General features: G+C 41.9%; 1 protein-coding gene across 3 annotated transcripts in view; it reads left to right on the forward strand.

The window, feature by feature from the left end:
* The window catches only part of plpp1a (phospholipid phosphatase 1a), a 247,506-nt gene that overhangs the window by 776 nt on the left and 220,985 nt on the right, over positions 1 to 25,745 (forward strand). For 2 of the 3 annotated variants that reach the window (XR_013962748.1, XM_080742650.1), the window contains exons 2-3: positions 5,340 to 5,494; positions 18,130 to 18,413. Coding sequence is in view for 2 of the 3 variants with exons in the window: in XM_080742650.1 (XP_080598776.1) it covers positions 5,340 to 5,494; positions 18,130 to 18,413 (439 nt within the window). In the remaining variant the exon portion in view is untranslated. Of the gene's footprint in view, positions 1 to 5,339; positions 5,495 to 14,910; positions 15,063 to 18,129; positions 18,414 to 25,745 lie in introns of all 3 variants that reach the window. The other variant, XM_080742651.1, reaches the window with a different exon arrangement.

The raw sequence follows: 25,745 nt of genomic DNA on the forward strand, positions 1-25,745 counted from the left end.
TCATAAAATACAGCCCCATGTATGCCTTAGCCTTTTCATAAATACAACTGCGCCTTTTTGTTATTCCCTGATACTTTAGACCTACTGGTTTATTGCCCAATAAACCAACCCTTATAGTTGGTTTCTATTGATTTTAGAATGCCTGCCCCTGGGCATATTGTATTCTGAGGCGTACTATGGTCCTAATTTACCTTGTGTTTTTTTTATATATGAAAGTGCAATACAATTTCCAAATGTCACCTTTTTACATATTAAAAAAGAAAAATCCAGACAAGATAATAGCCTGGTAATAATAAGTCTAAATGTAATTAAGTAAATATAAATGTTAAATATACATTATTATTATTAAATGGTAGGCTTACATGTAAATATAGGGATATAATATATATTACAGACTAATGTTGTCTAGTTAAAGGTGCACAATATAACAACTACAACTAAAATGACAAATAAAGTCGACTTTTGTGTTGGGATAGAAAATGACTATTCTACCTGCTAGCAGTATAACTTGTTATACTAGTTATTCTGATCATAATTTAACACTACTGTGAAATGGCTCTTTCATCAATGAAGTTACAGGGGTGCAGCTTCTGATACATCACAGTATCTGTTTAGCTATAAAATAATTGGTTTGTCTATATAGTTGATCAGTCCATCACATTGGACATAACAGAATGTGAAATTATTACCAACTTCTGGCTGGTATACTCAAGTAATTAAAATATTTTATGTTTATTTTTACACTAAATGATCAATGTTTATGTATTTCAGGGAGTGATTCTAGTTTCTTATGTTACATTTGAAAATTGTGCATTTTGTTCATGTTCATTTGCATGAGTTCAGAGCTGTGCCTGGACTTGAACAACTGTTACCAGCTGTCACCATACTCAGAAAGAATGGGACAACTGAGTTTATTACACTGCAGGCAACTTTTTGAAAACCATAAACGTGCGCTGTCGCTCACCCAGCCCACATGACTCATGTAACTACACGATTCTTGTAACTACATGCCTGTTAATTAGTCTAAAAACATCTCTGTTTGGTGTCGCTCAGCAGTCATAACCACTTATTGTCAAGTCATTATCAAGATATGACACTATTTATAGTTAAGGTTAGGTACAAAATAAATACTTAACCATAGAGCTAGAAGTTACAGAAGAGAGCAATAAGAATAGTAACTAAAACAGACTATTATGAATCAACAAATACACTCTTTATTAAATTAAATACTCTAAAATTTGAAGATCTAGTTGATTTAAAAACTGTGCTGGTTGCATACAAGGCACAAAATGGTCAACTCCCACCCTGCATTCAGCGGCTGTTTGAAGCCAAGGAGAGCCAGTATTGCTTGAGGGGAAAGAATATGCTAAAGGTAACAAAGTCCAGAACAAATATCAAAAAGCATTGTGTATCCGCTAAAGCAATCCATAAATGGAATAGCTGTGAAAATGAATTAAAAACATGTAGCTCCATATATAAATTCAAGAGAATATACAAAAGTAATATGATACAAAAATACAGTAATATATAGAATAATAAACTGCACAAATGAATAATAAAATAAAAAAAAACAAAAAAGAATAAAATTTGATAATTACAGGCCACAACCTGAGATTGTTAATAATGTAATTATTTAAATGTCATATACATATTTTTTGCTTTGTTTATATTATTATATTATATTTTGCAATAGTTTTGTTAAATAATTAATTAGAAGGGTAGGCATTATAAGCTTTAGCTTCAGCCTTCTCCTTTTCGGTCCAGCAGTCGTGTGCTGCTTTGTTTTTCTGTTTTGTTTTAACTGTTTCTGTTTTTATTATGTGAAATGTTTTGCTTTTCTGTTTTGTTTTTACAAATGGAATGTTGTTTTAAATGTAAACAATGACCGAAATAAAGTTAAACTTAAACTTAAACTTAAACTTAAGTTCAGTGTAATGACACAGCTGGTAGATCTACACATGTACACAGGATCTACACAAGCCTTTGCATATATGATTTCAACATATGAATTACTGCATTTTAAATGCATCCCTTGCTTTTGTAATCATCTCTGTCTATTCTCAGACACACAGGCTATGCATTGTCTCCGGGGTTTTAGTCTGAGATTGTTTTAATCTTATTATGCATGATGGAGAGACGGTGACTCATAAAGCTACAGCTGTCTTCACCACACTAAAACTACTAATTTAACTCTTGAGACAGTGCGCCTGGAACCACGTATGGACACGTAAGGGTCATTGTGGTTCCATCTGTAGAGCCTGTTAATAATAATGAGTTAATAATAACTATTGGCCATCTCATGCTGTGTTCAGATGACTGATGATGATGAAGTAGACCTACTTCTGTTCAGAGCATCATTCATTATAGTCAGTTTCCTCTGACAGAGACAGAGCCGTACTTCTGCTCTGCCCTAGACCTTTGGTTCTCACCCTGTGGGTTGGGACCCCCAGGGGGGATTTTAGGGGGTTCCCCAGATGACAGTGAAGTGACCATTTAGGACTTTTAAGACTATTTGTAATACCTCAAAAAACGAAAGATAGAGAGAAAAGAAAAAGGCCATTACTGCATCAAAAGTAAACAGCCGGCCTGATGGTGGCGCTATATGGGACAGATCCATGTTGAGTGTAGACATACTGTGTACCGATTTGCGTGATTTTAGGGCAAAATCTGTAGGAGCAGTGTCCAAAAATGTGTTTGAAAAAATGGGCCTGATGGTGGCGCTATATGGGACAGATTCATGTTGACGGCTCTCTTGGCGCCGCCGAGGCGGACGCGTGGGTACCGGCCCCGGCTCTCCCGGTCGCTCCTAGCCCAAGTTACAGCATCTTATGTGCGCTGCAGTGGCGGGGGTCCTCCACTAGGGGCATCCATGCTGGAGCACCAGGAGTCGGTGGTCCCTGGGAATTCCCCGTGAACAGCCCCGTTTGGGTGGTCATTTGGTCATTTTTGGACCTTTTGGTGGTGGCAGAAGGGGGTCCCTGGGGGTCCCTGGAGCTCCGGGGGTCCCTGGTGGGGTGGAGGTTGTGGATTGGCAGGCAAGGAGTGTGTGTGCAAAGTTTGGCATGGATTGGGGCAACGGTGGCGGAGATATGAGTTGGGGAAAAGTGTGACACGACGGACAGACTGACAGACTGACTGACTGACAGACAGCCGGTGGAGGTTTTGGTAGTAAATGCGACCTGACGGTTGCAATAAAAATTGGTCAAATAATATAAGAAAGAAAATGTGCGAAAATAGCAGATTTACAAGCTCACAACACCTCGCAACAGAGTCAAACAAAATTGAATGCCTCAACTCAGGCTGGGTGGTCCACAGTTGAAATATGATTATTGTGGGGGTCACTGCCTGAAATGGTTGAAAACCACCGCCGTAGACAACCTTAGCTACTGTACCCCTATTGATGCTGTGTGCCGCACACACGCACCACATTAACACACAGAAAGACATACAGACAGACACGCACACACGTGTTGTCGTGTGTGCCAATGTGTTTAATATCCTGTTTTCTATGAACACAAGCGTGCTGAGGGCTGTTGACAGCTCAGCTTCCATAGGGAAGTGGTCTTCAGTTCATTGTTGATGTCCTGCTAGGAGTTTCACACCACAACATGAATGGACTGCTGCTGCGGTCCTTTCCCATCATGCTTTGCATGCAGTGATAACAAAGGGGTAAATGAGGCTAGCCAACCAGGCATAAGACAGAAGCATTACGCTCAGACTTTGGACTGTCAAAACCACTTAGCGTGATTTGCTATCTTTATGATGTTTTTCCATAGGCGGTACCTACAGTAACATCACTGCACTCTGCACTCTTCCACCCAGCGAAGGACCGCTCAATGTATTCTCAGTGTCAGATGGACCCGACAGGGTCTATTTTAGTTACATAACACAGTGGATTTTACTGTGTGAACTCCTTACCCAGATTTCACTGTGTCACAAACAGATAATGATGATGTCATAGAGTCACTCATAGATGATAATGCAAAGCAGTAACAGCTGACCTCAGTGATGTTTTGTATAAAGATCACCCTTGACCTGGCTGGGGGAAAAAAGCATTGATGCTCAGACGCGTGTTCAGTGGTAGGCGGAGTAGGCCGCCGCCTATACCTCGTGTGATCTGATCTAGCCTAAATTACCAAAACACTGACTGAAAAAAACAAACAAACTAGAAATCACCAACTTGACAATGAAAGTTGCTTGTCCAGTTCCTTGTCCATTCATGAGAAGGCATGCCAGTCATCACCATATCCATTCAATAGAGTGACACTCGCTCACAGAAATGAAAATTTCTCCTTTTGTTTTCATGGAGCAGCAGAGGAGGGGGGTTTGGGCCGTCACCTGTACCTGAGGGAGGGGGGGGGGGGGGGGGGGGGGGGGGTGGCATTTCACCTACCTTGAATCTAATTCCTGCAAACGCCACTGCTGATGCTTCTCTAATTTTAGTCTGTGATGAAACAATACTGTAACAAGAATGCCATAAATATGTCGTATCAAAATATAACACTCAAGTATTTATATTTTTTGTGATTTTTGATTGTACAGAATTGAAGTCTATGTTACTCCAGGCCGTTGGGAAGCTGTTATTCTGTGCTTTGTTGTTTTGACCTTTGATCCCCAAGTTATTGGGGACCTTTGACCCCCAAACTGTGGAATAAACTCCCTGTAGCACTTAGAACGGCAGACTCGCTCCCTAGCTTCTGCCGTGGTCTGAAGACTCACCTCTTCAGACTCCACCCATAGCACTTAACATAGCACTTGCCCACACTCAATGACCATACATGTTTTTAGATAGCATTTTTATCTGTTCTCTCTGGTTCTTATGGCGTTTTTATTTTTATTGAATAGGTATTTGGTCTACCTACCCTGATGTCTCTGGTTGACATTGGCACATTTCATTCAGGTTTTTTCATCTCACTCTTGTCACTTTGTCTGCTGACCTCACTCAGCAACAAAATAAAAACAACAATTAAAATAAAACAATTCACAGGAGGCAAGCAGTGATCACCCCATGATGTGCACTGCAATGTAGTTTCAAATGCACTACATTGCAGATGCTTTTCTGAGAGTAAAAAACTAAAAAAGAAGAAGACATGCATGACATGCATGATCTGGGCAGATTGCCCCAGGAAATGTGCCAATGTGAACCAGAGATATCGGAGTATGTTCTTTTTGGATTACTATGCTGTGTATTTGATGTATTGATATTGATGTATCACCTTGCTTATTGTAAGTCGCTCTGTATTAAGAGCGTCTGCTAAATGCCTATAAATTGTAATTGTCAATTTGTCCCCCCACCTTTGACTCCCTCCTTTAACCCCTCATGACCTCTCCCTCCACAGGGGGTCTGCCTCTGGCAGCCTTTAACCTGGCTAAGATCCGCCCCTACCAGAGGGGCTTTTACTGTAACGACGAGAGCATCAAGTACCCTTTCCACCACAGCACGGTCACCTCCACCGTGCTTTACACCGTGGGCTTCAGCCTGCCCATTAGCTGCGTAAGTAGACCAGCGTGCAGGTCGCGACCGCGCGTTTCCCAACGAGTCTGTGCCTCTAAGCTTGATGCAGAATAGACATTCCATGACCCGAATCTAGAGTGAACATTTTTAACTCAAATCTTTGCTTCTGGGGGTCCCTGGAACAAAATATTTTGAGATGGGGGTCCTCGGCCAAATACATATCATTTTGGGGGTCCTTGACATGACAAAGTTTGAGAACCACTGATATAGCAACATTTTTTTTTTTTTTTTTCAGAAAACTGTTAGGATTTAGACATTTGTAGAATGTGCCTATCAGTGGTTAAGGACCCCCAAAATATGTATTTGGCCGCGGACCCCAATCTCAAAAAAATTTGTTCCACGGATGGACCCTTATCGCAAAATATTTTGTTCCAGGGACCCCCAGAAGCAAAGATTTGAGTTAAAGATTTTCACTCTAAATTTTGGTCTATTCTGCATCTAGCTTAAGGCCACACAGACTCGTTGGCAAACGCCAGGTCGCCTGCAGGACAATCGAGGAAGGTTCACATGTGTTTGCCACACAGCAGTGACTGTAGTACGTAATGGAAAAAGGTCACAGAGCAGTGGCAGAAACGACAACATTCCTCAGATGATCGTTATCAAACGTTCTGACCAGACATGCAGAAGACAGCTGGCTGCTATCTTCATCGACCAGACAGCTGCATGTAACGACATCGTTACAATGGGTCAGCAGGCCCAGGTCTAGCCAGAGATGTCTGATAATAACTGCCCAAAGCAGCTGTCCTCGCTCTGTCGTAGTGTTGGCGTTCATTAAATGACTCGGATGACATGATTGCCTGAGGAGTTCCACCGAGATGTTTTTGGTTAATGTACGAAATGCATAGATGTGCAAAGGGAAGATGTCCACTTAAAAACCAAATCATTTGTTCTCATCTGTCCATTTTTTTAGCTGACTCATCATCATCACATTTCTTTGGCTCCATAAACGTTGGATCATAGATCAATAATAGAGAGTGGTCTCCAGTAGATTTTCACCTTCATTCGATTAGAATTTGTCCTCTGCATTTACAAATCCCCAACAGCCCAGGAAGCACTTTGAGTTAGTGGTTAACCCATTACAACTGTGAGTCTGTGAAAGCATCTGTGTTGAGATTTTAACCACTTTAACTATTATTTTATACTTTGGCTATTCAAGATAGCACATATACAAGCTCATGGCGCGTCACTTTGTGCCGTGCTGAAAGCTATTTTTGAAAAACCTGTGAACTTTTCCGCAGGCAAATACATATCATTTTGTGTGGTCCTTGACATGAAATCATTTGAGAACCACTGATACAGCAACATAAAAGAAAACATTAGAGAGACAAATTTAGAAGACATTTGTAGAATGGGCCTCAGAGTCATGGGTTGAATGGCTAGCTCAGGGACACTTGGACACATGCTGTGGTCTGTGGAGTAGACTGGGGGGAGACGAACCCATGACATTCCTATTCCTATTCTCTACCCTCTCAGCTACGGCTTCAAATGAAATAATAGGCCAACAGTGGAAAACACCTTTGTAATGAATGATTTATTATGCATGACATTGCACTCCCAGTGAGGGAATTTACACTTTCACTTACCAAATGAGGAAGTACCACGTTTGCTGGCCATAATCCTAACTCTATGGCCATAATAAATGCTTGTAATATCACAAATACTTCAAAGGGCTAGGCGGGGCTCAAGAGATTATTATCATCATGAACATCAAAGGAACATCCGCGGCCTGCACTCAAAATAAGTTTAATAAACTGTTGGGATTGCGGAAGTTTTGGCTCATTATAAAGCTGCTGTGGTCAAGATGCTTGTTTGGCCCATTGTTCTCTCATACATTACATTATTTTTTTTTTCCTATCACTGATTGAAAAATGCTGCGAGCTTGTAGAACTGCTATTTTTGGAAAATCGTGAATTATTTTCCAAATCTTTGAATATATATTTTTAAAATCAAACATTTGTAACTCAAATATTTGCTTCGGGGGGGTCCCTGAACAACATATTTTGAGATGGGGGTCCGCGGCCAAAATACATGTAATTTTGGGGGTCCTTGACATGAAAAAGTTTGAGAACCACTGATTTAGTAGAAGGATTTAGAAGACATTTATTATAGAATCGGGTCAGAAATATTCAAAGACTTGCACAAGCTTTCACTAGCAGATCTACAAGCTCGCAGGGCTGCACTCGTTGTTGTGCTGTGAGCTTGTATATCTGCTATTTTTTTAATAGTTAAAGCATAAAATTATGGTAAACTGGGGACAGATGTGTGCTGCTGGCACACATTGCATTATTGTGTGTGCGTGTCTGTTTCTGGCTAATGTTGAGTACAAGAGTTCAGCCAACGTGTGTGTAGTTTAGGCCTAGAATTATTGAATGCTTTAACCAGTGGAAAAATAGCAGATATACAAGCTCACAGCGCGGCACCAAGTGCCGCGCTGCGAGCTTGTAGATCTGCTATTTTGAAAAAGGTCGGGAAAATGTGTGCAAATCTTTGAATATATTATGTATTTTCAAAGCGAACGTCTGTAACTCAAATTTTGCTTCTCAAATTTTGCTTCTGCGGGGGTCCCTGGAACTAAATATTTTGAGATGGGGGGTCTGTGGCCAAATACATATAATTTTGGGGCTCCTTCACATGAAAAAGTTTGAGAACCACTGACATAGTAGTCTCTCAAGAACACACTAACTGAGCTCCATTTAAGTGAAAAGGACCTTTTCTTTGACAATGGCTAGCAAGATTGCTGACATAGAAACATAGTTTTTTCCAAAAACCTTAGAAGGATTCAAAAGACACAGAATCGGGTAAAATTCAAATTTTCACGATTTTTCAAAAATAGCAGATCTATCTATCTATATCTGCTATTTTTCAATAGTTAAAGCATAGAATAATGATACACAATAATGTGTACCCGTTCTAAATGGGTTAAGCCCTTGTGTCAAGGTTGTTGTAGGGTTATGGCCATATCCACCATTTTCCATTGTCAACTTCTAATGCTATACATTGATTCCCCACAGTCAAAAGGCACTAGTATAGGATATTCTTGGCAAATAATGTGCATTTTGAGGGCTCGTTTTTAACTAAAAGTGAGGTATGATTCTAGCTGTAGCGTTATGGATTTGAACATAAGTTAATATGGAGGACTTCACTTTGCATTGCCTGCGGTTAGAATTGTCATAGTCCAACTGCCTGGTTGCCATGGTTACACCATGTATGATAGCAAACCACAACCGTCAATGGTTTGCTTAGAGAACAGGAAGTGCAGTTGTTTAGAGGGGGACTTAAAGTTTATGTGATACATTGCTCAAACATACACAAAACATAAACATTTAAAGTCTTTACGGCCTATAAAGACATGCCCAAAATAGATTTTAGCTATGTATATGTATATATATATACTGTATATATATATATATATGTCACGGTTTGTTAGAGAAATAGGACGGTCGAGAAACGGAGCACTCGTGGTGCCGCACGGGGCGGAACAAGCGGTCGCCCACAACAACGTCCTCCAGGCGGAGCCGCTCGATTGTCCACGACATTGCAAGCGGCGCGAAGGCCAGCGGACCTTGGTCCTGCTCTTCGCCCCCGAGCGCCGCAGGCGCGAGTGGCCGCGAAGAGCGGGCCAGGGCCGCGCGGCGGAGCGCCGCGCGAGTTACGAAGCCGTGGTGAATGCAATCGTTATATTTATGCCCAGGCCGTAAGGCCTGGGCAAGCCCACGATAAACGCTCATAGTAAGCTAATGGCTAAGCTAATGGCTAAACACCGCCCAGCTAGGCTAGTAAATAAAGAAAGAGAGTCGCAAACGAGTGACGTCAGCGCCTGCACTAGTGAATGGCTGTCTATGGGCTGTCGTCGCCATCTGGTGGTGATTAGTGTGTGGTGAACGACAAAACAAGCGCTCTTACTCTTACCGTCCTGAGTTACCCAAACATACTGTAACATATACATATATACATAGAGAGAGAGAGAGAACATTGGTTGGCTATTAAAAATAGCAGATATATAAGCGCATGATCACATCATGAGCTGTAGATCTGTTATTTTTGAAAATCGTCCTTCTTTGAGTTTGAATATATATATCATTTTAAAGCCAAGCAAGCATTTTTAACTCAGATCCTTTTCTTCTGGTGGTTTTCGAGATGGGGGATGGCGGCCAAATACAGTTTGTGAACCACTGATATACCGGTACTGATGATTTGTAGAGTGGGCCTCAGGTCTTAATGGGATGAAGTATAAAGTGTGTCAGTTTATCAAATGGAAGAGCAACGGTCACACACAGTAAACTCTGGGGGAGAGAGATGAAGAAAGAGTGCATTTACTAAAGTACTGTGCTTAAGTACAATGTTGACGAATAATATGTGCTTTACTTGAATATTTCCAATTTCCAATACTTGTTCTTTTACTCACTAGCCTACATCTTGGATACAATTATGTCACTTTTACTCCACTACATTTATTTGAAAACTTAAGTTACTAGTTACTTTGTGGGTTGGTTATTATTACAAAACATTAGCCACTTCAACCCTATATACATTTCGGCCGTTTGAAAATAGCCAATCTACAAGCTCACAATGCATTGTGATGTGTCACATTGTGAGCTTGTGGATCTGCTATTTTCAAAATATCTTTATACATTTGAAAAGTTGAAATGGGACATTCTGCATAATAAGTACATTTTGATGCCAATACCTTTGTACTTTTACTCAAGTACATTCTGAATTCCGGACTTTTACTTACAACAGAGTGTTTTTACATTAGTTTGATTTAAAGGGATATTCCAAGGTGATTTTATCATCTACTCAGGCTTTTGTGAACACCCTGGACACATTTTAATTTGCTTCGTTCAGTATTTAGATATTTGATATTCATTTTATCAGACACTCCCCATCCAGGGCGGCACCCATTGTAACTTCAAACTCCATTTTAACCATTTTCTATCTGGTGACTCATACCACCCTCCTAATACGTGAGCTGGCCGTGTTTTTTCGATAACCCTTTTCATTTATAGGAATATAAAGTATTTTGAAAATAAATTAAAAACGTTATAAAAAAATCAAACCTCGGTTCGAAGTGGAGCGGTGAATTTGAGCAGTTCCAGGTCTATGTTTTTGATTCTATGTGTTCTAAATCTATGAATTCTGTCCTAGATCTATAACACAGTGATGTTGCTAGCTTTTTAATGTAATGAGTCCCGGGACTCAAGAGGGGTCTTTCAGATGGGTCCCAGGGACATTTTATGAGTCACACAAAAAATCAACGAGTCAATGTAATTTTTCATAAAGTGTAGCATTTAACTTGTGTTAACCCTAACCCTTTAATATGTGCAGTATATGCAGACATAGAACAGTGCAAAGTGTATGCAAAATGAAATAGGACCTACATTAATAAAATAAGATAAAATAAAGACCAGTAATTCCCAACTGATACTTTTACTCCACTAAATCTCGGATCCGAACTTTACTCCACTACATTCATTACAAAACTTGATAGTTATTAGTTAGTTTGTAGATTTTGATTTATACAAATCATACATTAACCACTTCAGCTGTAGCCTATATATATTTGGCCATTTAAATAGCTCACATTGTGAGCTTGTAGATTTGCCATTAAAAATATTTGTATACACTTGAAATGGGACATTCACAATGAGTACTTTTACTTTTGGTACTTTAAGTACATTTTGATATCAATACTTTTGTGCTTTTACGCACAAAAGTAAAAAACAAAAAGTTTTTTGTTCTGGTAGCTGCAGAGAAAGGTCCTTGTCCAAATGTCCTCCTGCATGTGGTTGTGTATGAGTGAATAATGAAGATGAGTTGTCGATGCTTGCTTGGTCCCAGTGGTGTTTGTTGACTTTAAGATAACACTGTGTCGTTACTGAGGAATGTCAACAATGTTGCCAGGTTTGCTCATTATAAGTGACTTTGGTCTTCTTTTCCTGTAAAGTCTCTAGTTGCGAATTGCTTTTATTTGGGCTTGTTTCTGAAGTATAGTTGCTTATGTGGCTTGCTTTCAACATGCTTTTAGAAAATAGCGAATGTAATATAGGTCAAGTGGTGAAACCTTTGGGCTCGTTTTCATAGACCTGTTTGCTTGTTTCACTCACAGAATCTGGCAACCGTGGCTTCTCCCCTCTGTGTGTGTGTTGCTTGTTTTTGGAGTGAGTGTGGGGGGTGGGCCGTGTGTGCATGCGTTTGTGTAGTGTGTGTGTGTGTGTGTGTGTGTGGGGGGGGGGGGGGGGGGGGGGGGGGGGCGTGCGTTTGTGTAGTGTAGTGTAGTGTGTGTGTGTGTGTGTGTGTGTGTGTGTGTGTGTGTGTGTGTGAGTGCGTGCGTAGTGTGTGTGTGTGTGTGTGTGGGGGGGGGGGGGTGCGTGCGTTTGTGTAGTGTGTGTGTGAGAGTGTGGGGGGCGGGCCGTGTGTGCATGCGTTTGTGTAGTGTGTGTGTGTGTGTGTGTGTGTGTGTGTGTGTGTGTGTGTGTGTGTGTGTGTGTGTGTGTGTGTGTGTGTGTGTGTGTGTGTGTGTGTGTGTGTGTGTGTGTGTGCGTGCGCGCGTGCGTTTGTGTAGTGTGTGTGTGTGTGTGTGTGTGTGTGTGTGTGTGTGTGTGTGTGTGTGTGTGTGTGTGTGTGTGTGTGCGTGCGCGCGCGCGTTTGTGTGTGCGTGCGTGCGTAGTGTGTGTGTGTGTGTGTGTGTGTGTGTGTGTGTGTGTTCCTTGCACATGTGAGTGAGTGCTGAGGTGAGTGTGCCTGGCCTGCACAAAACAGCGCCCCTCCTTTAACTAGTGTGTTGTGTGTGGCCACTCAAGGTATTGCCAGTGTTGTGTGTGGCCACTCAAGGTATTGCCAGACTACGGACACGGCCAGCCAGCCAGCCACCCAGCCAGCCACCCAGCCACCCAGCCACCCACCCACATACCCACGGATATACCTGTCTATTGGGAGCGTTTTCACCGCTCCAAAAAGCTCACGTATTAGGAGGGTAGTATGAGTCACCAGAACTAAGAATGGGTGTTTTTGATGAATCTATCATGGTTAAAATGGAGTTTGAAGTTACAATGGGTTTGTATAGGAATGGGCCCCGGATGGGGAGTATCTGAAAAAATGAATATCAAATATCTACATATTGAATGAAGCATCTGTTCACGTCCAGGGTGTTCAAAAGCCTGAGTAAGTAGACGATAAAATGACCAAAAGTGGAATATCCCTTTGAATAGCATATTTGAGTACCTTTTCCACCACTGGAGAAAGTAAGGGCTGTTAAAGAGCAGAAAGTGTGTGTGTGTGACATGAGAGCCTAGCAGACACCCAGATACAGGTACAGAATGACTGACAGCTGGAGCACAGTGTGGCTCTGTTAGTAAAACACCATGGTAGAACCACACTGGCCTAGATAAAGTCCTTGATACTGGACAACGGTGGAGTCTACTAGTACTGTGCAATTCTGAGGTACTTTTACTTTCTGTACTCTTTAAAAAAAAACATTTTTTGGGGTCTTTCTGCCTTTATTGATAGGTATACAGTAGGCTCACAGAAAATGGGCTGTTCCTCGTCAGTCATAAATTCCTCAAATGCCACAACATTGCTTAGGAGTTCGGCCTGACTGTGGGGGCCCTTAAGGGGAGTTTCAGAATCTCAACAAAAGACACTGGTGTCTACTGTCTACATGACAAGAAAGAGACACCGGTGTCTACGTTCTACATATTGACAAGACAGAAACAGAGTAGAAATTGGTGCAGTCAGCTGGGGCATGGCCTCAGGTCATGCCATTGGTTTGAGGGGCAACGGCGGCCATGGCCTTCATGAAATTGCCCTGCCAGAGAGTAAAATAAAAGCATTAGAACTCAAGAGCCGTGGGATGTACTGTAAAAAACCTTTTTTGCCTGTCTTTGTGTGAGTTTTGTCACGTTTGGGATTTTGAGCTTTCTCAGCTACACATAACAGATAACACCCACTTCTGGCAGGCCCATGTCTAAATGTGTGTTGTCATGCTATCACTAACCGTACTGATGTTAACCTCTCATTCCTCCTGTTCCTGAAAGCCAGGAAGGACCCGCCTGACGCCACAACTTTCCTGTTTCCTGGCTAGTTCTCCTTGACCCACGTTTTAAAGCTGCTATCCGCAACGTTCATGTCCAATGTCCCAGGCTCTGAACTGACATGGGTCCCTCGCACAAGTGGCAACTTGCTGAGCCAATACAAAAAGGCTGTTTGGGCAGACGATAAATTACATTTTATTTAGACCTTTATGGGGACCCTGCAAGACAAATGACATCATGATAACGTCCTCCGGTGACATTCAGAACTAGGCCAGATATCACAGCCCATATGGGGATGATCTTGACGTCATATGGACTTTTTTGTTTGACAGGATTATTGTTAATGTTTGTAATGTTAGTTGAAATATGAGCATATAAGGTTATATTCTGGGACATATCTGACTAGTTAGGATATTTATCTGGCCTCGATCGGACCCGCTCTGATTAATACAGGACGTCCGTTTTCGTGGGCAGGATTTATGTTGGTTGAAATCAGGTGATATTCTAGGCCAGATCTGACTAGTCATGGTTTGACTTGATCTGGCCCTAATCGAGACGTCACTGATTGACCGTGCTTGCACACACTGTACCATACAGTAACAGTACACATTGGTCACAATGACATTTTAGACAATGAAAAAAGTTATGGATGGCAGCTTTAATTGCGACCGTAGGTCGCAGTTACTTGCACACTATCCAAACCTCCACCGGCTGTCCCTCCGTCACTCCCTCCGTCACTCCCTCTGTCACACGTCACACGTCACACTTTTGCCCTGCTCATATCTCTGCAACCGTTGCCCCGATCCATGCCAGATTTTGCACACACACTCCTTGCCTGCCAAACTACAACCTCCAAGGACCCCCGGAGTTTCGGGGACCCCCAGGTCCCTGGGGGACCCCCAGGTGTAAAAAATTACCAAATGTGCAAAAATGACCAAATGACCACCACAAACCACTACACAGTATCTCTACAGTCACCCTGCTCCTACAGATTTTGCCCTAAAATCATGCACACCAGTACACAGTATCTCTACAGTCATGTAATCACAACGCATCTGTCCCATCTAGCGCCACCATCAGGACGATTTTGCACAAACTACTTTTTGGCCTATTTATGGAGATAAGCGACCAACGGTCGCTTATCTCCCGATTAGGGAGTCTTACTGGTAAATCTCTGACGTTGGTCTTTTGTCTTTTGCATCCCAGGTTCTTCCTCAGTTCATCATGTGTGTTCATAAACAGCATTGTTGCTTCGTCATCATGTCAATAAGCACTGCCTAGTGTGTGTGTGTGTGTGTGTGTGGCCTCGTGCTCTTTACCATAACCTGTATTTTCTTTGTGTTTCTCTTGTTGCTTCCCTGCTAGCCGGACTCCCGTTTGCGATACTCACATCGCGACACAAACCTTTCCTCCGGGGCTTTTTCTGTAGCGATGATTCGATCAAGTACCCCCTTAAAGATGACACCATTTCCTATCAGTTGTTAGGGGGCATTATGATTCCCGTCACAGTGCTCACTGTAAGTGCAATGCATCTGTTTTGTTTTGTGATGATCATATAATTAACACCTCTGTCCTCTTTTTTCCCCCTCCCTTGTATTGGCTCCTATTTGATTTGTCTTTGGCCATTGCTTTACCTTCTTCGTATCTCTGGGACCCAAATCCTCATTGTTATTTTGACTAATGGACTGTACAAATTGAACTAAATGGACTCAATTTGTTCAGGAGTTACTGTTTTATTCTCCATCTATGTCATTCCCTTCCTTTATCAATCTGTTAGCCTGGTGACTATCTGTGTTGCTAAGAAGCCATTCATGGATCCTTAGCTCTCTCTCCTCTTGAGAAAGAAAGAATGTAAATATTGTATGAGCCTCTTAGTTAGAAAGTGGTCAGAGTCCTTTGGGTCTGAACCAGCGTTTTGTCTCTATGCAAACACAGTAGTACACAATAGACCCTCCCTATACTTATTCAGAAAGAGTTTTTCTCTTGATGTTAAGCCTGGATTCCAATGTCTCGTACTAGATAATATCAAAGAGAACTCACACAAAAGACTGTCCGTCTGAACACGCACGTAGACACACTAGCCACACGTTACTCATTGAATTGCGGGATGACGTGCCAATGCAGTGTTCATTATCAACAATACAAGAGGCTTCTTCAACGCACGCTTCAACTTTATAAATAGAAAACAGAGTATGTGCAATTATTATAATTATAATAATTTAGTTCCCCTTTGTTGATGGCGGTTAGTTAGTAGTCACTGTACGTGGAATCTGTCCTCTGCACGTACCCATCCTAGCTATTAGGAGCAATGTAGTCCCTCAAGACTGGTGACAAATGCTTCCGTCATACAGTCTGTTACTGTACAGTATCAGTGGTTTTCAACCATATCACAGTCTATTATTTATTTGGCATTTAAGCCACGGACCACCATTTGATGACATTTAGCCTCTCAGGCCCAAAACCTTTATAATATTGTGTTGTTGTTGGATCAGATTTAGTCCACAAACTCCATGCTGTATGGATGTGGTACCATAGGAGAGATAAAGGGGCCAAAGTAAACGTAGATCGAAAGAACATTCTTCTACATTCTGTAATTGTGTAGACTGCTGGTGAATTAAGTAAATGCAGATGTTTAACAATCATTCAACACTTGAGAGCGTACAGGTCCATTTGGTTTCATTTTACACTCCCAAGAGTTAAAGGATCTATAAGGGTCCATTGTTACCAACTCTCCATCATTTAGCTGGGGAACACCTGGAACCCCCTCAAGGACCACTGGTTAAAAACCACTGCACTAGTACTTCATACAGTCTGTTGCAGTACATCGTTCACTGACGTTCAGCCTGTTACAGTCCATCATTCAACTTTGCAGTCGCACAAATTTGCCCTACTGTGGATCAAAAGTATTCAAAGCTTAATTATCTAGGTTGCTGAATGATGACAACCTCCTTTGTACTGCTTGCGTGGGGGGGGGGGGTTAATTATATAACATATAATATTTATCTGGCTTGTGAGACTATAGGAGCGGTGGGGAAGTGCCATTAAAGGAGTAGTTCACCCCCAAAATGACTTTTTTTCTATTGATTACTCACGGCATGGAGACTTGAGTTCAGTGATATTTTTGTTTTTTGTCACATTCCTAAGACAGTAATTTGATTACAATGAATTTACCCCCATTGATTCCGGATGGGGACCCAAATGCAATTGGGTCCCCAATCATTGTTTTTAAACTCAAGTCTCCATGGCATGAATAATCAATAGAAAAAAAGTAGTTTTGGGGGTGAACTACTCCTTTAATATAGTGCCTGGGGATCAGCTAAGCAAATGTACCTATTCTGAGCCAGCCTCTGAGTACATCTGCGTCATACAACTTGTCCCATATCCTCCCTGCCGTTCCCCGCGGTTGAGCAATTTATAGATGATGTGTAAAATAATCTATCCAATGTTTCGACAAGCTGTGGATCTGATGAAGGCAATAACAGGAGTGTGTCATCAGCTCCTAGTGGATAGAGTGAGCCCTCCACAGCGATTGCATTAGAAATGTTGCGAAACAAACATATTTATTTAGTAATCAGTGTCCTCAAGGACTTGGAAACAGTAACCGTTTCTAATGAGTTTCATACACATGCGCACGCACAAGCGCACACACACAAACACTCTTGTTTTGTCTTGTAAAGTAGGTGATGTTTCAGCTTGAACTGGATCTGCTTTGTGAAATACTTTTCCCCTCTCTTTTCTTTTTCCCTCCCTTGATTTTAGAAAGTCTAAATTTATTTTTTAATTTAAGTGGACATCATCCTATGAGCATCTATTGTTTTCAGTTAGTGAAGATCAATATTGTTTTCAGGTGGGCACTCCTCTAAAAGTCATGGTCATTTAGTTTGTTCCTTCCAGTTGCACCTTTTTCCACATATGTTATTTCATACCCATGCTGTAATTGGCAACGCTTATAATCAGTTATATGATTTCAGATTTCATGCAATGTTGTGATTATGCCGGCAGCTATGCCTTTGTATCTGTGAACTTTGTCATCTCTTTGCAGAGACAATGTTCACATTACTTGCTGTCATCAAATATATTACATTTTTATATTTCCATATTAGATTTCTACTTCAATATTTCTTACTTTGCTTTGTTGTACTGTCTGAGAGCAATCAAACAAGTAAAACTCTGTAGTTGCAAGTCGTTGCAGTCGGCCAGGAACCTTGGATCTACACAATTAATCTTTTTTGTTTTTGTACATAAATTAATGAATATTATACTTTGTCGTGTGATAATCTCACACTAATATAGCAAAGCTGGCAGATCTACAGGCTCACAAGCTTGTAGATTGGCTGTTGTAAGCTATTGAAAGTGGTTAAGTCTGTCTTTAACCAATGAAAATCATCAACAAGAGCTTGAGAATAAATAATAACTCCATTGGTTCCAATGGCTATTTTTTCCATTTACTGAAAATAAACTTTTGTTTTTAGATACAAGGTTTCCCCCACAGCGACGAATTGTACCAATCATTTGATTCTTTGATCTTCATGCTGTCCCATGTGTGTAAACTAACCCGTACCTCTGTATCTCATTCACCTACAGATGATCTTTGGGGAGTGTCTTTTAGTTTATCTAAAGCGCATCAAATCCAGGTCGTCTTTCACCAACAGCTACGTGGCCTGTGTCTACAAAGCTGTTGGTACTTTCCTGTTTGGCGCGGCCATGAGCCAGTCGCTCACTGACATAGCCAAGTATTCTATCGGGCGGCTCAGGCCGCATTTCCTGGATGTCTGCAGACCGGACTGGAAGTTTATCAACTGCTCGGCAGGGTACATCGAAGACTTCACTTGTACCGGCGAAAACACCAGGCTGGTCAATGAGGGCAGGTATGTTTCCGTTTCTCTGTGGTATGCGTGTATACAGTTATGCAGTATGCACTTCCTTTTCATAGAGTTATAACAACATGAACCGTAGCGTCCCGATTCTGGGGGTGAGCATTCAGCAAATAGACGATTTACAAGCTCACAGCGTGTCACGTTTCAAATAAGACATTTGTTCTGGAGTTATGCACCTTGTTTTTCATAGTTATTAATAGAAGTTTGTCTGCAAAACAGTGTGCTCTAATAGTCTACAGAAGTTAACACAACCTCTGCTGGGTACAAACTTAAACATAACCTATTTCTACAAATTCTGAATGCACCATTAGTATTTATTTGCAGAATCTTTCGGATTGAAATGATAAAACAGTACATGTGGTATACATGCAAAATAATTGAGGACCATATCAATTAGAACGCTTCTCTGACAAAATAAAACAGCCTCCAAATGTTTCTAATCCTGGCTTCAGGAATCTCACCCAACTTGCAGAGCTTGCAAGTGTTATTACAAAAGTAATTAGTACAGTATTAGACCATTTTGCCAAAAGTCTGCTTTAGCTAAACATGAAGACAGTATTGTATAAGGAAGTGTGCTGTTGCCACATGCTTGCTGTGAGAACTGAGAATATACAGTGAGGGAGGCTGTAGACCATCCTGCTCGCTCCGTTCCGTGATCTGTTCTGTCACTCCGCTACTCAGCCTGGAAAGCTTCCTATCTCCAAGGGGAGGAGGGACATAGAAAGTGAGTGGGATCCAAACGCGGCTTTTTATTGGTCTGTGGCGGGACAAATACACTGATGTGTATTGGATGGCTGATGACTTAGCTACCCTAACCCTACTCTGATTCGCTGGGACAACATCCAATCAACAACAACGTCGCCTACGTCACAACTGACGTTCGGAAATACGAGTCAACTGAATCATTTCCAGACTGTGATGCGGAGTGACAAAACAAATCACAGAACGGAGCAAGCAGGGTGGCACCCAGGCTAGTAGACTCAGACTTCATGTGGCCAACCTGTGACGCCAGTTATCTGTGACATATCATTCTGATTCATTTGACTCCAAATTTGGGCAAGGTTTCATCCTTGACTTCCATTATAAAATGGAAGAACTATTACAAAAGTTTGTAGCGGCGCTTCTGTGTCTTACTGGCAGTGAGCATTATGACACTGATCAGTCCAGCCTATCGTGAGATTAGCTCCAGACAGACAGACACACAGACAGACAGACAGACAGACAGACAGACAGAGAGACAGACAGACAGACCCTCTTATAGACCAGTGGTTCTCAACCTTTTCAGGCCATGACCTAGCCTAGCCAGCTAGACATCCCCACACATGTTAAAACCTATGGTTAAAACAAGGTGGGGATCTATACTGCAGTTACTAGTTAGCTGCATTAGTATAGACAACATGCCTGGCCACGCCCCCTACTTCCGACCGGAAGTAGGCTGGCCCCAGGCTAGCCATGACCCCCCCTCAAAATATTCAACATATTTGAACTGGGCCCCTGACCCTGACAACTGACAAGTAGGCCTACTTGGAATTGTAGGAGTCGAGGCATTACTTTTAGTTTCACTCGGTTCCACAGATAAATATTGTCACAATTTTTGCACGTCAAACAACAACGCAAAGAATATATATTTATGGGACTTGGTGACATGACTTGATACAGTTTCCGATAGTATACATACTGTACAACGAAGTTTGAAATTTCAATTCTGTTTTTCTTTTTCTCGGTTCACTTTTGACTCTTGTCAAATGATTTGTGGTATGTCAGAAAGTGTCCTTCCAAGTTCCCATTCTTTGCCATCGCTGTGCGGATTCTGACCAAGCAAAAACATTTTCCATTCGTCATATTAAAAAAATTATTCTCTTTCTTTCGTTCTGTGTGGACAATGCATGTCTTTTGTCTCATGGCATCTCCTCCAGAACTCTTTCTCAATACTCTTGTCTCATCTTGTTAGCTAAGCAATACTTAACTGGCTTATCAGGTCATATAAATGTTGTGAGAGGAGGGTGACACTCACGTCATTGTTGGATTATACACCGGCAACAACGCCAATGTGATCATTATTAGTAGAAACAATAGTGCAAGTTCAAAGTCAAAGTGTTGTATCTATAAATCAACGTTCAAGGCTCGTTTTATTTTGTCATTGGCACGCTTGCACATGAAAAGAAAATCGTCAATTCAGGACCAGCCGTTTACACTAATCACAAAATATAACTATCAATACATTATTTCATACAGAGGGATGGTCATACTGCTAGGCCTTGGGCCTGTCGCACCTCCAACAGTGCCCACGGTGGACTATGCATGGCAGGGGCGTCCTCCTCCCTGAGCCAGGCCTAAACCTGACCGCATACCAAAAAATCACACCTGTGTGAAGTGGAGCTGTGTGTGTGTGTGTGTGTGTGTGTGTGTGTGTGTGTGTGTGTGTGTGTGTGTGTGTGTGTGTGTGTGTGTGTGTGTGTGATCATGTGTACCGATTTTTGTGACATTTGAAGAAAATATGTAGGAAAAGGAGCAAAAAGTGTGTTTTGGAGAAAATTCAAGATGGCGGACAATCTATCATGGCGCAAATGGGCGTGGCCTATATGGGGAGATGCGTCATGGCCCAAGGAATGCAGGGAAAAAATATTTCTAATTTTCCGACCTACGGTTCAAGAGTTACAGGCCAAAACGTAAAGTGGGGTGTTATGGCGCCACCATGCGGCCAAATGACACAATTATTTTTCATTTAATCCTTGAAATCATTATGAACCTCCTCTCCAAGTCTTGAAACTCTAGCCCCTATGGTTTGCGAGAGACAAATAATTGAATGTGAGTTTTTGCGATTCCCATTATAAGTCAATGGGGAAAATTAATTCACTAATAAATTAATATCAATTAAACTATAGAACCTTTCTCTTAGAAAAGTAATAGCCCACGATTCCCGAGTAAGCCGGTCGATTTGACATATGGCGCGAGTGTGTGGTGGCAAAACTGTGGGACTAGTGGCGTGCCGAAGTTTAGGAAGTTCAGGCTACATACACACACACACACAGACACACAGACACACAGACACACAGACCCACACAGCCACGTATAGGGAGCCTGTGCTTCACACAGCTCCAAAAAATAGGTTTTGCTGCAGGGTCATCAGCTGACCAACGTTCATGGATGTTTCGCCCCTTATCCAGAACATCTCCTGGCTGGTGGCTGCAGCTCAACGGATACATAGCAGTGTTGTAATAATTGTGACTCTGTAATTAGTCTGCGCCTGGCTGCATCATTAACGTCTACCAAAATGGTCCACAGCCTGGGTGTCTGTAGTTTTTTTTTTCCTTCTCCAAAATATAGGCGCTTTTGGGCAGTTTTTACCATAGCACTTGTCTGGACCAGGTGAGGCCAACTTTGATGAATCACTAGTTTGGGTCCCGGGCAAACGTCTAATCTCTTTTGGGTCTCGACCTGAAAGGTTTGGGAACCAACTGATGTACAGTACAGTAGAGTAATACAGTACACAGTACAGTAGAGTAATACAGTACACAGTACAGTAGAGTAACACAGTACACAGTACAGTAGAGTAATACAGTACACAGTACAGTAGAGTGATACAGTACACAGTACAGTAGAGTAACACAGTACACAGTACAGTAGAGTAATACCAGTAGAGTGATACAGTACACAGTACAGTAGAGTAATACAGTACACAGTACAGTAGAGTAATACAGTACACAGTACAGTAGAGTAATACAGTACACAGTACAGTAGAGTGATACAGTACACAGTACAGTAGAGTAACACAGTACACAGTACAGTAGAGTAATACCAGTAGAGTGATACAGTACACAGTACAGTAGAGTAATACAGTACACAGTACAGTAGAGTAATACAGTACACAGTACAGTAGAGTAATACAGTACACAGTACAGTAGAGTGATACAGTACACAGTACAGTAGAGTAATACAGTACACAGTACAGTAGAGTAACACAGTACACAGTACAGTAGTCTGGCCTAACATTGTCTGCTGATCATAAACACAAACACATAAAGGCTGCAAGGGAGAGGAGGGAGTAAGGTAACCTGCTCCAGTCGGGATCATCTTACTGTAATGTGAGCTCTTCATTGGGCAGTGTACCTCAGGAAGAAAGGCACCGAGGACAGAGGAGAATGTTATGTACAATGTAACATTGTATGCATTCTGTAAGAGCTCAGTGGTTTGACAATGAAATCTGAAAATGTTTTGTGCCAGGGACCCCCAGAAGGGAATATTTATATTAAAATAGCAGATGCAAACGCTTGCAGCGCGGCACAGAGTGGCGCGAGGTGAGCTTGCATATCTGCTATTTTTGAATTGCCAATGCAAAGGTATAAAATATGGATAAATGGTTAAAGTGATTGTGATGCTGTATTTTTATGGGGACCCCCCTAGACCCCCCCCCCCCCCCCCAAGGACCCCTGGGGGGTCACTTTGAGAACCACTGCTATAGATGTACTTAAAGGGGAGAACCACCCATTTTCAACAGTCAACTATATTGTTAATATACCTTTGAGTTGTTCCTGGAAATAAGAAAAAAGCCCCCCCCCCCTCTGTATTGCCTAGAACTGCATGGAGGATTGACTGTGGGGTTTGCTTGCTGTACACTTTGATGATGTCATCAAAGTGTACTTTGCAAGCCAAACCCCGCAATCAATCGTCCAGTTGTCATGACAGAGGCTTTTGACTCTTTCAACCTCCATGTATGTGTGTGTGGGGATGACTGATTTACCGGTATGCTGTGTGCATCGATGCACAACAGGTGTGTAGGCAGTATAGTCACACCCAGCTCCGAGTCTAATTAACTTGACTCAGATTTGGTCAATCAATTTCAGATTAGCCTTGGTATCCATGCTTTTTGATACACCAACCCCTACTGGGAGAAAATACGACAATTGGTGTGCGTGCTACTGTGGTTTGTCTTGCTGAGACAACCTGATACTGTTGACCACACACATGCACATATTGGTGCACCAAGTCTGTATAAGGTTGAGCTACAGTGTAACGTAACCGAAATATTACATAGTTTGGCGTTCAAGCCAACACTGACACTCTAGCACTTTTGTCACGGCTACAGTATTTGTATAGAGCAGTGTTTCTCACCCTGGGCCCAGGTTTCTCTTGCCAACAACACTAATGACCACGGTGGAACAAGTGATTACTTATACTTTAGTGCAGTAGTTCTCAAACATTTTCGTGCCAAGGACCCCCAAAAGTATCGATATTTTTCTAAAGCGTAAAGAAATAGCTTTACGCACGAAATAGTACAAGCACGCTGCGTGGCACGAAGTGACACACAGTGCTGTCCCACAGTGGGGGTCCAGATTCTGTCCGTGAAGAAGATGGCAATGTGAAACCCAAGCCCAAACCCAACATGAATGCCAAACCAATCTGTGCCAGGCAGGCACCCCCCACAGTGGCATTCGTGCCAGGGACGTGCTGGCCTTTGGGAAAATCGGGACAACTCCCGAACGGCCGGTTCATTCCCGGCCGGTCCAGGCCGGCCATTAGGAAAAAATTAAAAATAAAATGTCGGCAAAGCAAAGCCATGCTTCATCATACAAGGCAGTCGCACAAAAGTAGTGAAAACAGCAGATCTACAAGCACACAACGCCTCGCGGTGCGAGGCGTTGTGTGCTTGTAGATCGTCTGTTTTCACTAGTTTAAATCATTTTTTAAAATGATAAATACAAAACAAACGGTTTTGGATATACAATACAAGGTTTCCACCCGACAACGACAAAATATAACTCATGTAATTGGCCCACTGGCTTGTCACTTGTCATGATCTGAAATGCCAAATCTTTGAGTAGCAGCAGCTCTATAGCGCACAATGAAGGCCTCTCCAACTCTTTTTCCCGGGCTGAATCAGGGGCCCAGCATGTCCCTGATTCGTGCTGTAATATCATACCCCAGTGTGTGTGTGTGTGTGTGTTTATACATACCTGTTGCTGGGCGTAACCCTGTCACTAGCCTATACATAGACAGCGCTGCACAACCGCATCTTATATAAACAGGAAGCAACTACAGTCTAACACCCACTGCATTATTCATAGACGTAAACACTCTAACTCTTCCATGGACCACATAGTCTGAGATATAGGTGTGTCAGAGTGCACAAGGTGTGTGTGTGTGTGTGTGTGTGTGTGTGTGTGTGTGTGTGTGTGTGTGTGTGTGTGTGTGTGTGTGTGTGTGTGTGTGTGAGTGTGTGAGGACATATCCATGAGTTTGTGAATGTAACCTTTACTGCACCTAAAATATTGGTGTCCCTGTATGCTTTCCCTGTGTGTGGAGATAAATAAATTGTTAAACTGTGTGTGTGCGACTGCGCGTGTGTGTGCTAGGGATGGGACGATATGAGAATTTCATATCACGATTATTGTGACAAAAGAAATCGCGGTTTACGATATTATCGCGATAATCAAAATCCACTATCCTGGGGTGGAACATTTTCCAAAGAAAGCTCACAACGCGTCGCGATGCGATGCGTTGTGAGCTTTTAGATCGGCTATATTTTTGGCAAAGACATTTGATAGTGAAAAAAAGACTGTATCAAGTACATATATTATAAGTACCTTTTACCAATTATAGAGGGTTTAAGTGGTACCGAATATGCAGCTCAGCAAATAAAAGGTGAATTTATCCCAGTGTATGACGGAGGACGATATCACGATAAATCAAATCTCCACGATACGATTATCGTGAGTGTTTTTTATCACAATAAACGATAATATCACTTATCGTCCCATCCCTAGTGTGTGCACACGCGTACGTGTGCGTGCATTCATGCACGTGTGTGGTCATGAATGTGTTGTGGTCCTTTCGCACAGGATAAGCGTCTTCATTGACATCAATGGCCCTTGCCCTCTAGTCGTTTCCTTTTTTAAAGGCCTGTCACAAAGTCTTTGTGGTGTTTTTGTTGAAGAACAATGAAACACTAGCTGTATTATCTTTCAGTTCTTTAATTGGTTGGTCTAAGCTCCCTTAACTGCAAGTATGTAATTGTTGTTGTTGTTGTTCCGAATCCTATATGATCGGCCACCAAGATGGGTCTGTTATAATTGTCTCTGTTGTAGTGGAAACCAAAACCTACGAAAAAAACACAAAAGGTTATATGGAGATAGGTTTCTGCCCGACAGCAACCATATCTTGTGTTGCACGTGAGAAATTAATGAGTGGGAAAATCACACTGTCGTTAATACATCATAATTGATATGATGTTATTGTCTATTTACAGCTTTGGCAATATTTCATACACATTTACAATTGTCTCATGAATGGCTTGTTTTTTATGATGTTTACTTTTTGGCTTGA

The sequence above is a fragment of the Nannobrachium achirus genome (genome assembly GCF_963921795.1).
Source record: "Nannobrachium achirus genome assembly, chromosome: 15".
NCBI classification, from domain to species: domain Eukaryota; kingdom Metazoa; phylum Chordata; class Actinopteri; order Myctophiformes; family Myctophidae; genus Nannobrachium; species Nannobrachium achirus.